Genomic DNA, 12857 nt, shown 5'->3' on the forward strand with positions numbered 1-12857 from the left:
CCTGCGTATAATCCTGGTCCTGTAATAGGCTTCTGTAAGAAAGACATTACTAATGGCCATTTCCACTTGAATGATGTAGAAAATGTAGTTTGCAATAAAATAAAAAAAAGGATAGATGACATGTATGGGTTGTTAAAAGTCTGTATAAGCCATTTTCCCCAGTGACCACTGGCCATAATAATGCAGCACCTATCTCAGGCTTCCTCAACCTCGGCCCTCCAGATGTTTTTGGCCTACAGCTCCCATGATCTCTAGCTAGCAGGACCAGTGGTCAGGGATGATGGGAATTGTTGTCTCAAAACATCTGGAGGGCCAAGGTTGAGGAATCTGACCTATCTCATGAACCATGACATCTGCATCCATGACATGCATGTCAGGCTGTATGTTTTTGGGTGTTTCAACAATGTTATCTATATGTGAAATCTAAGAAATAAGATTTCCCCCTTATATTATTTGCAAACTCCGCATTTTCAGCACTTTTCCCCACTGATGACAATCTCCTATATAGTGTCCTTGCCTCATTTTCAGCTTAATAATTTACAACACTAAAGAAACTTCATCATTGTGTATTGAAGATAAAATTTAAAGGGTTTTCTCCTCTCCTCAGCTCCCTTGCCCTCACCCCACTTGTTGTTGTCGTTTAGTCGTTTCCAACTCTTTGTGGCCCCATGGACCAGAGCACGCCAGGCACTCCTGTCTTCCACTGCCTCCCGCAGTTTGGTCAAACTCATGCTGGTAGCTTCGAGAACACTGTCCAACCATCTCATCCTCTGTCGTCCCCTTCTCCTTGTGCCCTCCATCTTTCCCAACATCAGGGTCTTTTCCAGGGAGTCTTCTCTTCTCCAAAGTATTGGAGCCTCAGCTTCGGGATCTGTCCTTCCAGTGAGCACTCAGGGCTGATTTCCTTAAGAATGGATAGGTTTGATCTTCTTGCAGTCCATGGGACTCTCAAGAGTCTCCTCCAGCACCATAATTCAAAAGCATCAATTCTTTGGTGATCAGCCTTCTTTATGGTCCAGCTCTCACTTCCATACATCACTACCTCCCCCCACTATCACTGCCCAAACAAGTGTACAGGCTGCTTCTACTGAGGATTGATAGGCTCAGGAAATGTGAGAATGTCATTAGCATACCACAAATTTTCTTTGGAATTCATTTTTGAGCTGAATTCTGGAGAGTGGAGAGAAAAGAGTAGGTGTGCATCCATTGAGAATCCAGATGAAAGGATTAAATCTAAAAAAGTTACCCTTGCCATTGTAGAAGTAAACAATCCCAGCAAATGACATGCCTACTCAGAAATAAACCCTATTGATTTCAATGTGTCTTACTTGCAGGTAAGTGATTACAGGATTGCAGATTAACATATACCTATAAGTTATGTTATATTGTTCACAAAAATGTTAAAAAGGCAACCAATGAAATTCAAAAGCTTGTATTGTTTTTCTTTGACAATTGTGAGTTGTTATATTGGTAAATATTTGTTTTATTTTAAAATGGCTATGGACAAGAGTGTGAGGAAAGGGAGAGGACAAGGGCCGCTGGAAACCTTAAGCCTTTGTGCTTATTTCTTATCTATTTTTTTAAAAAAAATATTCTTTTTTCTTTTTCATTCATTACATACATCTCAATTTCTTAACATTTACTATATATTCCTCCCTCCCTGCCCTCCAGGGCTTCCCCCGACGTCCGCTTCTGGTTTGTTTCTCTTTTCACCCACTTTGCTATCTCCCAACAGAAAAAGTTATTAATAATATAACATCAAGTCTAAAAACCTAAAAATAAAAGTAAATACACTATAATATTTCACTATTTTCTAAACATTTTCTAATACTAATAATGTGAATGTTTATTTAAATCCTGCCATTTATTTTATTTATTTTAATAGGATGTATATACCAGAATGGTTGATATTCATAAGAATCTACATAGAATACAACTAATATAGCATCTCCCTTCTGAGATAGAAGGATGGTCAATGTACAGATTAAAAAGGAAAACATATTTTATCCATTTAAACTGCCTGGAGTTTTTATAACAGTGAACCAGTATATCAGTTTTGTTAATTAAATAAAAAAATTAAACAGACAGCCATTTTTAATAATGAATATTGTGGTCATAGTAGAGTAGCAGAGTCTTCAGAGTCATGTCAGTTATGATTCTTCTCTGTTGACATTTAATTAATTAACCCCCCCCCCCCGATGTGCTGTTGCTATATGATCTCTCAAAATCCTGGGGTAAGAATACTTGAGAAATTAGATGGTTGTGAATTCCAATATTAATTGGCCTGATTTGCATCTTCTGGAATAATGTGTGAGCCAGAACTTAGTTTTCGCTGGCTTTCACACTTCTTGATTGTACCAACACAGTTCTCAGCTAAAAAATACATTTTAAAAAATACATTTAAGATGCATTTTTAGTTTTGGGATGAAAGTGATTTAAAAATATTATTTAAATACATATTCAAATTTTCATTTGAATTATTAATTCAGAAACTGGATGGAACAGAATGAAGGATGAGCTCGTGCAGAAGTGACACAGACAAAAAATAGACTGATTCACCAGTCTTTACCTGGAACGTTTTCTCTAACTGAGCATGTGAACTGCCCTCAGACCCCCGGGTATAGGGCGGTATATAAATTAAATAAATAATAATAATGTCCTCACTATGAATAGAATTCTCTGAAAATCTCAATGTGGAGCTTGTCCGCATGGGTGTTTTTTTTTTCTTCTAATTCCCATATTGCTCATTGGTGAGAAGCAAGTTCTTTTCTTACCATTTCTGCTAAAAATACAAATTATCACATATTATATCCATTATTTATACACACATATACACTTCCAAGTTTCTTAAACCGACACATAAGCAGATGCATACAGCAATGTATATAGCTGTATAAAAGTACCTATCAAACTATGCTGTAGACATATAGTACCTCATGGGACTTGCATCTTTCCCACATATGCATATAATGTACGTATATTTGCATCTAATTCTGCATCTAATTTGGCTTTCTTTCTTTTTTACAAAGAAATCCTGGCAATGTATGAGTGGCTTGAAGATAAATGGGCACTCATTGCAAAGAGGCATCACAATGTGTTGAAAGCTTGATTGCATCAAAACTGGCATAATAGTTAGTGAAGAATTCATGCCTTTCTGAGATGTGCCTGGATGTGGTAGAATTCCTGCTGGTACTGAAGCCCAGCAGGATCAATGGACTGCTTGCATCTTTTTTATGGAACTAGGGTCCCCTGATTTTAGTGAGATGCTGCTTTGTCAAGTATTTCCTTCTGCCAAGCCTTAGGCTGATCACACTGGTCCTGTGGAAGTAAAGTAACATGGGTTTAACTGGGAATTGCGAATTAGGAAAACATCTCTCACAGCAGTCGATGAGCAACAATAGAGAGATATGGCAGGCAGAAAATAAAAGACAGGCAGCCAAAATTCAAAACTTTTTTGAAAAGATTGTAGATTCAAAATGGGTACACTAGGAAAGACAGCATGTCAGTAATCAGTTCTAGAAAGAATATGTCAGTTAACTAATATTTTAGCTACAATTATGGAAGTTTCACATTGAGTCTAACTTGGATCTTATGGTTGTATTCAACTAACTTTTACTCAGAGGAGACCCATTGAAATTAAGGGAATTAATTAATGGCCAAGGCCATTAATTTCATTGGGTAAGAGTTGGTGTATGGACTTGTGAGCCAGTGGGAAAGAGAGTGAAGTGGTGTGGGTGGGTGTTTGTAAATAAAACAACTCAGATACTGGGCAGTTTTTGATTGGGATTAAAGTTGGTGCTGTTTTCTATTTGGTCACTAGGTGGTGGCAGGAGGTAAATATATAATGTACTGCCATGTGATTTCTCAAACTCAAAAATTATCTGACTCAACTAGTTTCAATTTTCCTTGAACTAGTCTAGTTTGAATATTCTGTATAAATTCTATTTATATTGCCTGTGTTGTACTTAATCTATTCCAAAGACGTATTTTACAAATCGTTTTTTTGCTCATAATTTTACATGCTCCACTGCCTCAGATGAACAAGCTCTATGAATTGTGTTTTTCTCACAAAGCTTACAAGTTCTGTGAGAGCCCCAGTAGAGGCTTAAGACATCACTAAGTATTGATGTTTCTGTCGCAGGATTTACAAAGTATTCCAACTATCCCAGAAGTGTTTGCAATTACCATAAATCTTGCAACCTATAATAATCTATATCTATTTCTCTCACAGAGTTTATCAGCTCTGAAAACTGTTCTCACGTATGGTGTACATTCTATGAATCATTAACCCCTAAGGTTAAAAGCTTGTCAAAGCTTTCACTTTTTACACAGCACTCCTAACTTTCATTAAAGTATTTTAAATTATACCTGCATAATCTTATCTCTGAAGCTCAGTATAATGTTGTTTAAGCCAATTAATAGCTCTCAGACCTCAGTCTCTGTGATACTTCTGAAGAAAAGGGAGATCGGGATTATGTGGTGGCCTTTGGTACAAATGAGGACTCCACACCCTCTGAGTCAGCCAGACACCACTTTCTCAGTGCCCTTGTATTAGCTTTGATTCCTCTGTCTTGCTTGTCTGTGAAGTCCCTCATCCACTACAACAATCAAGAATGTAGCTTTTTCTCTATGGTTGTCACACTGGTTTTCTTTCTCACTTTATTGCAGTGTTCTCCTTCCTTGTGTTCTGTTGTCTCTATTGCAATATTAATATTACGCAGCTTGAAGCAATAGGATGCCTACAAACTGACTCCTCTTGGAATAAAAATTGCCCAGATCCATAAATATTATTCAGAAGTTTTACATAAAGAACTTGGTTCAAAACAGAACATAAAACAATGAATTAAAACAGTTGTATAATATCAGGCACATGTCCAGCACAGGTTTCATCATCTTACATAATTGAAATAATTCCAAACAGACCTAAAATCAGGTCTGTGACTCTGCTCCACACAGACTCTATTAGCTTGGAGCTGTTTTTCTCTTCAGGAGAGATATCATTAGCACTTCCTTTGTTCTCTGTGTCTTCCAAAGAAAGGCTCAAAGCGATGGCGATTTGCAGTTGAATACCTCACATAAGCACCAAGTGAGAGCTAGCAGAGAACATTCTAAGTTAACTATCAATCCATTTACGCTTAGAGAGCTCTTCCTAGCTTCAATATATTCCTGAATGGAATTTTCCATGTTAAACCCTCAGTAGTCCACATTCAAACACATACAGAGTATATTCAATTACAGTGTCAATTAAACAATTATACTTAACAGTCTCATCTTGGTTCCTTCATTTTGTTCCAACTTTCTGCTACCAAATTTTCACCTTTCATTGCCCAGATGATTCAAAACTCAACCATCCATTAAACTTTTGGAATAGCCTTTTAATTCCTATGTCCTGCTGTAACTAAAGCTTTTTTTGTTGTGAGTATCCACATGCTCGTATCTTCACTCTTAGCCATGGTTTGGCTTGTCAATAAATGCAAATAAATACAAAACAAAAATCTCCCCTCTTGGCCTCCTGAAATGTAATGCTAGTGGCATCATCATATTGAAACTCCTTATCCAGATACTTTTCTCCTAATTTTTAATCAGTGCAAAGTAGGAGGATTTTTTTCTTTGTCGGGGAAGGGAGGTTAGCTCGGGATTTCCAAAGCTAACACCAGTATTTAGACCACTTAGGGAGGAAAACACCATTATGTTAGTATCTCCAGCTCACAGGCAGAGGTACCTGGCCTCCCCCGAGGCAATTGAGCGAGATACTGTGTTTACCGTCCGTCTGCGACCTCCGGCAGGCTAGGTAAACAAACCGGCGATCCTCCTCAAACATGAGCAGGACACACCCTCCTCCTTCTCTCCCTCCCTGCACTCCCCCAGGGAGGGGAAGAAAGACAGACAGGAGTCCTTTCTACATGTTTTATTCCTGTCACTCAACAGTACATAGAAATGTGACTGCACCCTTCAGTCTCCATTAGAAGAGTCACGACTCCTCCCCTGTACTTCCAGTACAGGTCAGATGACACACTGAGCTAACATCCGGTGCTCAGTACAGAGAATAGGCTCCACCTTTTCTCCAACAGTACATCTGCAAAACATAACATCCTGTTTTGCATTCCAGCCATCTGGAGCTGGCTTTTGCCTTGGTGCTTTTTCCTGACACATTCATAGTAACTGTAATACAGATGAGTTGACTTGGCTTTTCCCCTTTTCACAGACAAATAATTCACTTTAAAATAAAATAAAAAATCCTGCCCACATCCTTAGAAATGTCAAGTTTTATATGTGTGCTGTTATTTAGCTACCAAATAACTTATCAGCAACCTTCAGTTTGTCAGGGACCTTAATTGAGAGAAGTCACCTGCAGACTGAAATGTTTACCAGGCCCTCTTTGAAGCCCTTAATAAGTTACATTTTGCTCTGCCAGGCCTTCAGCATTTCACCATTACAATAAGAGAAAGCAATCAAAATATTTCAACTTTTTTAAAAAAACTTCTGTTGATCTGTTCAAATCATCCTAAATAATCTCGCCTCTTTTTGCCAAAGTAAATACTGTTTTTCTAGGCAAATAAAATATACAAGAAGTAAATTGTTCAAGTTCAGTTTCTCAGTTTTACATTCATAAAACTGTGTGTCATGCTGAGTTTGATAGATAAAATACTTTTGTTTTTCTGTCAAAAGGCAGCTTCTGCTAGTATTCTGGATTTCCCTGCAAGGGAGATTATTCTGTTAGCAAGTTAATTTATATTTTGTGTCATTGATCCCTGCTACAGCAGCGTAGCTAGCTGTACAGGCGCCCAGGGGGCAAGGCGTGCTAGGACAGGATGCAGTATGTGGTGCCAGAGCCTGCCTGGAGTCCGCTCCTCCCACCGCTCCCCCTCAGTTGCAGGCACCATGCCATCCGAAAAGGTAGCGTGGGGCTTGTGTCCACCCACCGCCTCCCCCTCAGCCGCCCTCCAGTTGAGGGGGAGGCGGCAGATGGGCGAGGGCCCTACATCATCTTTTTGAAAAGCACAGCACCTGCAGGAGTGGCTGAGGTGGCAGACGGACATGAGCCCCATGCCACCTTTTCGGGCGGCACAGTGCCTGCAAATGTCTGAACCACTGCATCACTCCCAGGAGAGATGCGTGGCTCAGGCACACGGCAGGCACCACTGTAAGTACTGTCCCTGCAGTAAGTGGTCGCACCCTGCCCCTCCTAGCTACGCTAGTGTCCTGCTACAGCATTTATTAAATAAATGTGAGCATGTGCAATGTATATTTGTATTCCTTTTGTCATATACTTGCTCGAGTTCTGGACTCCTTCACACTGACCACAGTTGGGCATGTCTGTCTGGTACCTCTTTGAGGTCCTCAGATTTGTCACCTGTCACCTCACGCTCTGATTGCATAGTCTAGTCCCTGGGGAATTTCTTCTGTAACAAAGAAAACTGTCAAGGCCCCTAGTTGCTGTTCTTCACCTTCTGCTCTTCATCAGTTGCATCCTATACATTTCTAGAGTCCTTACAAATGTGGGTGGGTGAAAGGAGATTTTCCTCATACCCTTACCTACCACCCAGATTAGGACGGCAGCTATCATTTTTTTAAAAGGCCTATTGTGTCACAGCAAGATTTCTTATAGTCTTGACAAGTGGTTGCAAATTGATCAAGAAAACAGAGACAGCAGCTTAATTTGGAGAGTCATATTTTGACTTATCGCAGTTTGAAGTTGATTTAAGATCTTGGCTAGTACCATAATTCCCGAGGAAATTGGTTAACATGCTTGCTGCATGTGTGGATCAACAGGTCACAATATTATTTAGAATATTTAGAATATTACCAAGAAGAATTAAATTTAGTTTAAATTTATTTAATTGAATGCCTATATATTTTGGAGGGTTATAATGCAATGCGTATCTTTTTTTTTTTATCCTTTAGGCTCTAGTAAATGATATCCAGACAATCCAGCCCAGTTTGAATAGTGTTAATGAGATTGGGAAGAAAATGAAGAACGAAGCAGAGCCAGAGTTTTCTTTGAAAATACAAACTGCCCTAAAAGAACTGAATGCTCAGTGGGATCACATTTGCCAACAGGTACTCCATCTCTTGCTATCTTCTTTTAATTTAATTCCAGATTTCTCTTTGACATAATTTCCCCTGCTCTGTGTGCATAACTACTGAATGTGAGAGGTGGAGCCAGACATTTGTGGTTCACACTAATTAACCTTTTATCTTAGTAAATTTATCTACCATGTCAAAATGCACGCAGGAAAGATAGATTTGAGTGCTAAAGTCTGACAATAATATAATGTATTATAATTGCAAATAGAGAGCTTGACATAAGCTGGAGCAAATAAATAAAATCCAGCAAGGTATGACACCTAATAAATAGTTTTATCTTCACTGGCTTTTGCTTTACTCAAAGTATTTTGTAGCATTCCTATCAAAAAAATAAGGAGCGATAAAGCAGCATTATGATTCTGAGTTAAACCGCTTGGAACAGCACATTATAACATCTGTCAGTAACAAGCTTCTGTCTGTTACAAACTTCAAATGCCACAAGTTAGACACAGAGAGCAGAAAAGCAATTGTACTGAAAAAAGGCAAATGTAATGAAATTTTCACCGTGTCATTTTTCAAGACAGAAGGCTGTAGGATCTTATATTACTAAATTGGAAAGAGAAAATTTCAGTAGAAAGAAGAAAGAGTGAACTTCATTTTGGATTACTTACCATATAAGATGATGCATGCTTCACGTTTTTCTTACAGTAACACTTTGCCTACTTAGCAACTTCTTGGTATCTATTGGCGCCATTTGGGAAACAAGATTTCGAGTTGACTCCAAGAGCAGAAACCCCGTTAACTTGATGCTTCCAGTGTTAGGAGGAGAGGGGATATTAATCAAATCTGCACTGGAGGTTGGGGGAACCTCAAAAACAAAATGAGAGGTGGTGTGGAGGCTGGAGGAAAAATTAGTGAAAATTACCTCTCCCTCCCTCTTTTCTCCAGCAGTAGTCTTATCTGGAGCCACATTCCCCCAGTGAACAAAAGGAACCCCTTCATTCACAAGTGGGAAAGTCTAGATTCAACCCTTCTTTAAAATCTGTCTTCCTTAAAATTGAATCTTGTTATGCTAGGCATTTACTTTAATATTCAATTAATGTCTGAACTAGTGTTTACAAGAGGAAATCATGTTGTTTTCTTTAAGGCCTATGCTAAGAAGGCAGCGCTGAAAAGTGGTTTGGATAAGACTGTGAGTCTTCGAAAGGATTTATCAGAGATGCATGAGTGGATTACACAAGCAGAAGAAGAGTACCTTGAGAGAGATTTTGAATATAAAACACCAGATGAATTACAGAAAGCTGTTGAGGAACTGAAGGTAACAAAATACAAAGTGACTTGTTTAATTTGTATCTGATCATCTTCTTGAAGTTATTGTTACACACAATCTGTTTGTTCATTTGAAAGAGCTGGCTATTTGAGCTTCACTTGAGAACTATTAAATTCGAAGCAATAGGTGGTTTAAAGTAATTTCACTTCAATTTAGCATCTGTTATAAGTTTTTTGACTCATCAAAGAATTGCATTTCTATAAGTTCCCTTCCCCCATGCTTAATTGGATTTAGTGTTGCATTTGTATATGTCCTTATTGTTTGTGGGTACCCACATCAAATTCTGCACCTGTTCTCATATGCTTCCATTCTCTTTTCTACGATAATTGCATCAGATGGTATATAATTCTTGGGCTATTATTCCTCTGAATGTAACTTCTCCCAGATGGAATTCAGAAATTGTAGGCACTCATAAATGGGAATAAGGAGGTTGCATTCAGCAACAATTTGTGCTTTCATTTTGCTTTCCCACAACATATAGAACAAGTGACAAGTCCCTGTTAGGCTAACTTATTCCTATAAATTAGAGATGTTACTTAGGAAAATGTTCCAATTGAATATAGATTCATTTCATTCATTGACTATATTGCGGGTTTTCTCAGTTTTATCTGATATGGATATTAATGCATATTGGCAATAGTACAGCCAGAGCTGTTTGGCACCCTCATTTAGTGCCATTTTAGATATTGGCAATGTGGGGACTTGTTTCCTTGTCCAGCTCTTTAAACCAGAAGCAAGGACAGCAATAGCTGTAATAAGAGGAATAGCACTGTATTTTGCAATATTTCCTACAAGTTTTACACGGGGTCACTGCAGCAGCACTACAAGTTGCCTTGTAAAGATTCAGGCACCCATGTCAAGGAAAGCCTGCTATGTAGCTGAGGTAAGGACACAGAAAGATGCACACAGTGTGTGCATGGTATGTGATTATGTTACTTAAGACAGCAAAATGAAATGAAAACTCAAAACCTTACACCCCATATCAATTATACCTGAGAACACAAGAACGGGCTATTTCTGTAGTGGCTCCATGTTTGTAGGATGCTCTCCCCAGGAAGGCTTGGCTGGCAGCTTCATTATACACCTTTAGGAATCAGGCAGAAACATTTCTCTTCAACCAGGCCTTGGGCTGATTAACCCCAGAGCAGTATCCACTACCAAATAATGAGGAAAGGAGCATGCCAGATCTTGAATAGGTGGGGAGGAAGAGGTGGGGAGGAAGAGGGAGGAATAGGTGGGGAGGAAGAGGAGGTCTTAATGCTTGCCTTGAACATATGAGCCTCTACAGCAGGCATGGGCAAACTCGGCCCTCCAGATGTTTTGGGACTACAGCTCCCATCATCACTAGCTAACAGAACCAGTGGTCAGGGATGATGGGAGTTGTAGTCCCAAAACATCTGGAGGGCCGAGTTTGCCTGTGTCTGCTCTACAACATGAATATGGAGCAGTGAAATTTGAGCAGAGGGGCTACTGAGCTGATCGGTCATCTTTTTAACTACTGCTTTGTGGCATGGAAAATCCAGGCAAAACTATATTACGTTCTTTTCAAATAATGCAGTGTTTTTACCCCAGAATTCACTGCTTTATTTTCAGGTATCATAATGGATTATTATACATTTATGTATTTTCAGAGAGCAAAAGAAGAGGCAACACAGAAAGATGTGAAAGTGAAGCTTCTCACAGAGTCGGTGAACAATTTTATAGCAAGGGCTCCACCTGCAGCTCATGAGGCCTTAAAAAAGGAACTTGATGTTCTAACTAGGAACTACCAGCGACTCTGCAGCAGGTTAAATGGGAAGTGCAAAACGTTGGAGGTCAGTTCCTTCTCCTGGTAACATTAGAGCATTCCAAAGTGTAACAGAAAAGATATCAGCTAATGGACAGTTGTCGTGAATCAATGTTTACCCTCATAAGTCTTTAATATAGCCTACTGCAAGCTGGTGCCCTCCAGCTGTTTTAGACTACTATTCTTATCAACCCCAACCAACATGGTTTCCATGTTTATCTTAATCAGAATTGAATTACTTTTTTTGTTTATTACTAAATGGATTAAAATATATCCTAAAAATTATGCCACTTTCCTAGGATTATTAAATATATTCCCATAACTTCATGGTACAGTTTAAAAAAACCCATTATTTTGTTCTTTCTTTGTACTTTAATATACAGTCATACCTTGGGTTGAAGTAGCTTCGGGATAAGTATTTTCGGGTTGCGTGCTGCAGTGACCCAGAAGTAACGGAGCACGTTACTTCCGGGTTTTGCCGCTCGTGCATGCTCAGACGGTCAAAATGACGTCACATGCATGTGCAGAAGCGGCGAATCGCGACCCACACAGACACGGGTTGCGTTCGCTTCTGGATGCGAACGGGGCTCCGGAACGGATCACTTTCGCATCCAGAGGTACCACTGTAGAATTTTGAAATGACCTGATTTTATTTACTTTTTTGTGGCATTTATATAGGTAACCCAATAACACATGTCCTGGTAAAACAGCATAAGTTATAGGTCTTTTTGTTTGCAATAAAATGTTTTTAAAAAAAATTCAAGCATTTCTGTATTAAAATTCATTTCTTTTTAAAAACTCATTCATCAGGAGGTATGGGCGTGTTGGCGTGAATTATTGTTATACTTGGATGTTGAAAACAAATGGTTGAATGAGGTAGAATCAAAACTCAGGGCAACAGAAAATATTCAAGAAGGCACAGAAGAGATCTCAGAAGCACTAGATGTAAGTACTGACGTTCTGGTTAGGAACACACAGACCTTTCCAATAAAAAGTTTCTATGTTAAATCAAAGCGTAATATTCTTCAATGTGTGCTGTGATCTATGTACCCATATGTATATTTTCCATGAATTGTGTTCCATTAGATTTTCAATTATTATTATCATTGCTATGTACTAAAGGAAGATATGAGCACACAGGGTTCAGATAGGCCACAGCATTCTTAGAGTGGAATTGGAGCTGTCAAAAAGAATAATGTAGTCTTCTCAACAAAAACAAAGATGTTTAATTCAAATGCTTTATAAACGTATGCTTTGTCTGGTGCCTGTGAAGCTAGCTTCACACGCCCTCCCAAATAACTTATACAGACATCCACATCTCTATATAAGCAAATCCAATGGCAATTACTCCCAAGCAATCTTGGGTAGGATTGCAGGTTCTTGTACTCTACAATTAGATCCTTACATTTATCACATTTCCCTCGTTTTGCTGCAGAGATGTCTGACAGACCAATAGAAGCCTTAAAAGGTATTTTTCAAAGGTCCCAGAATCACTCCAGTTATTAAAAAAACATTGACAATTCTTGTTTTAAAAAATGAAGGAGTAGCATCACAAATTCAATAGTTTCTAGTTACCTAATTTGGTTGGTTGTGCTGATGGTCAATTCAGCAAGGTAGCATACATTATAGCCACACTGTTTATTATGTTGATGTGGTATCTAAGCCTTTGTTAATGTTTGCCTAGTCACATTTCAGATAATTTGTGCCAGAAAA

The 12857-nt window shown here is 38.7% G+C and overlaps 1 protein-coding gene across 10 annotated transcripts in view; it reads left to right on the forward strand.

Moving 5' to 3' along the window:
- DMD (dystrophin) overlaps window positions 1–12857 on the forward strand; it is a 1019805-nt gene that overhangs the window by 450942 nt on the left and 556006 nt on the right. For all 10 annotated transcript variants that reach the window (XM_081003446.1, XM_081003453.1, XM_081003448.1 and 7 more), the window contains 4 exons: window positions 7906–8061; window positions 9176–9346; window positions 10990–11172; window positions 11955–12089. In XM_081003446.1, the coding sequence (XP_080859572.1) occupies window positions 7906–8061; window positions 9176–9346; window positions 10990–11172; window positions 11955–12089 (645 nt within the window). The remainder of the gene's footprint in view (window positions 1–7905; window positions 8062–9175; window positions 9347–10989; window positions 11173–11954; window positions 12090–12857) is intronic.

The sequence above is a fragment of the Podarcis pityusensis genome, assembly GCF_964106645.2.
Source record: "Podarcis pityusensis genome assembly, chromosome: 4".
NCBI classification, from domain to species: domain Eukaryota; kingdom Metazoa; phylum Chordata; class Lepidosauria; order Squamata; family Lacertidae; genus Podarcis; species Podarcis pityusensis.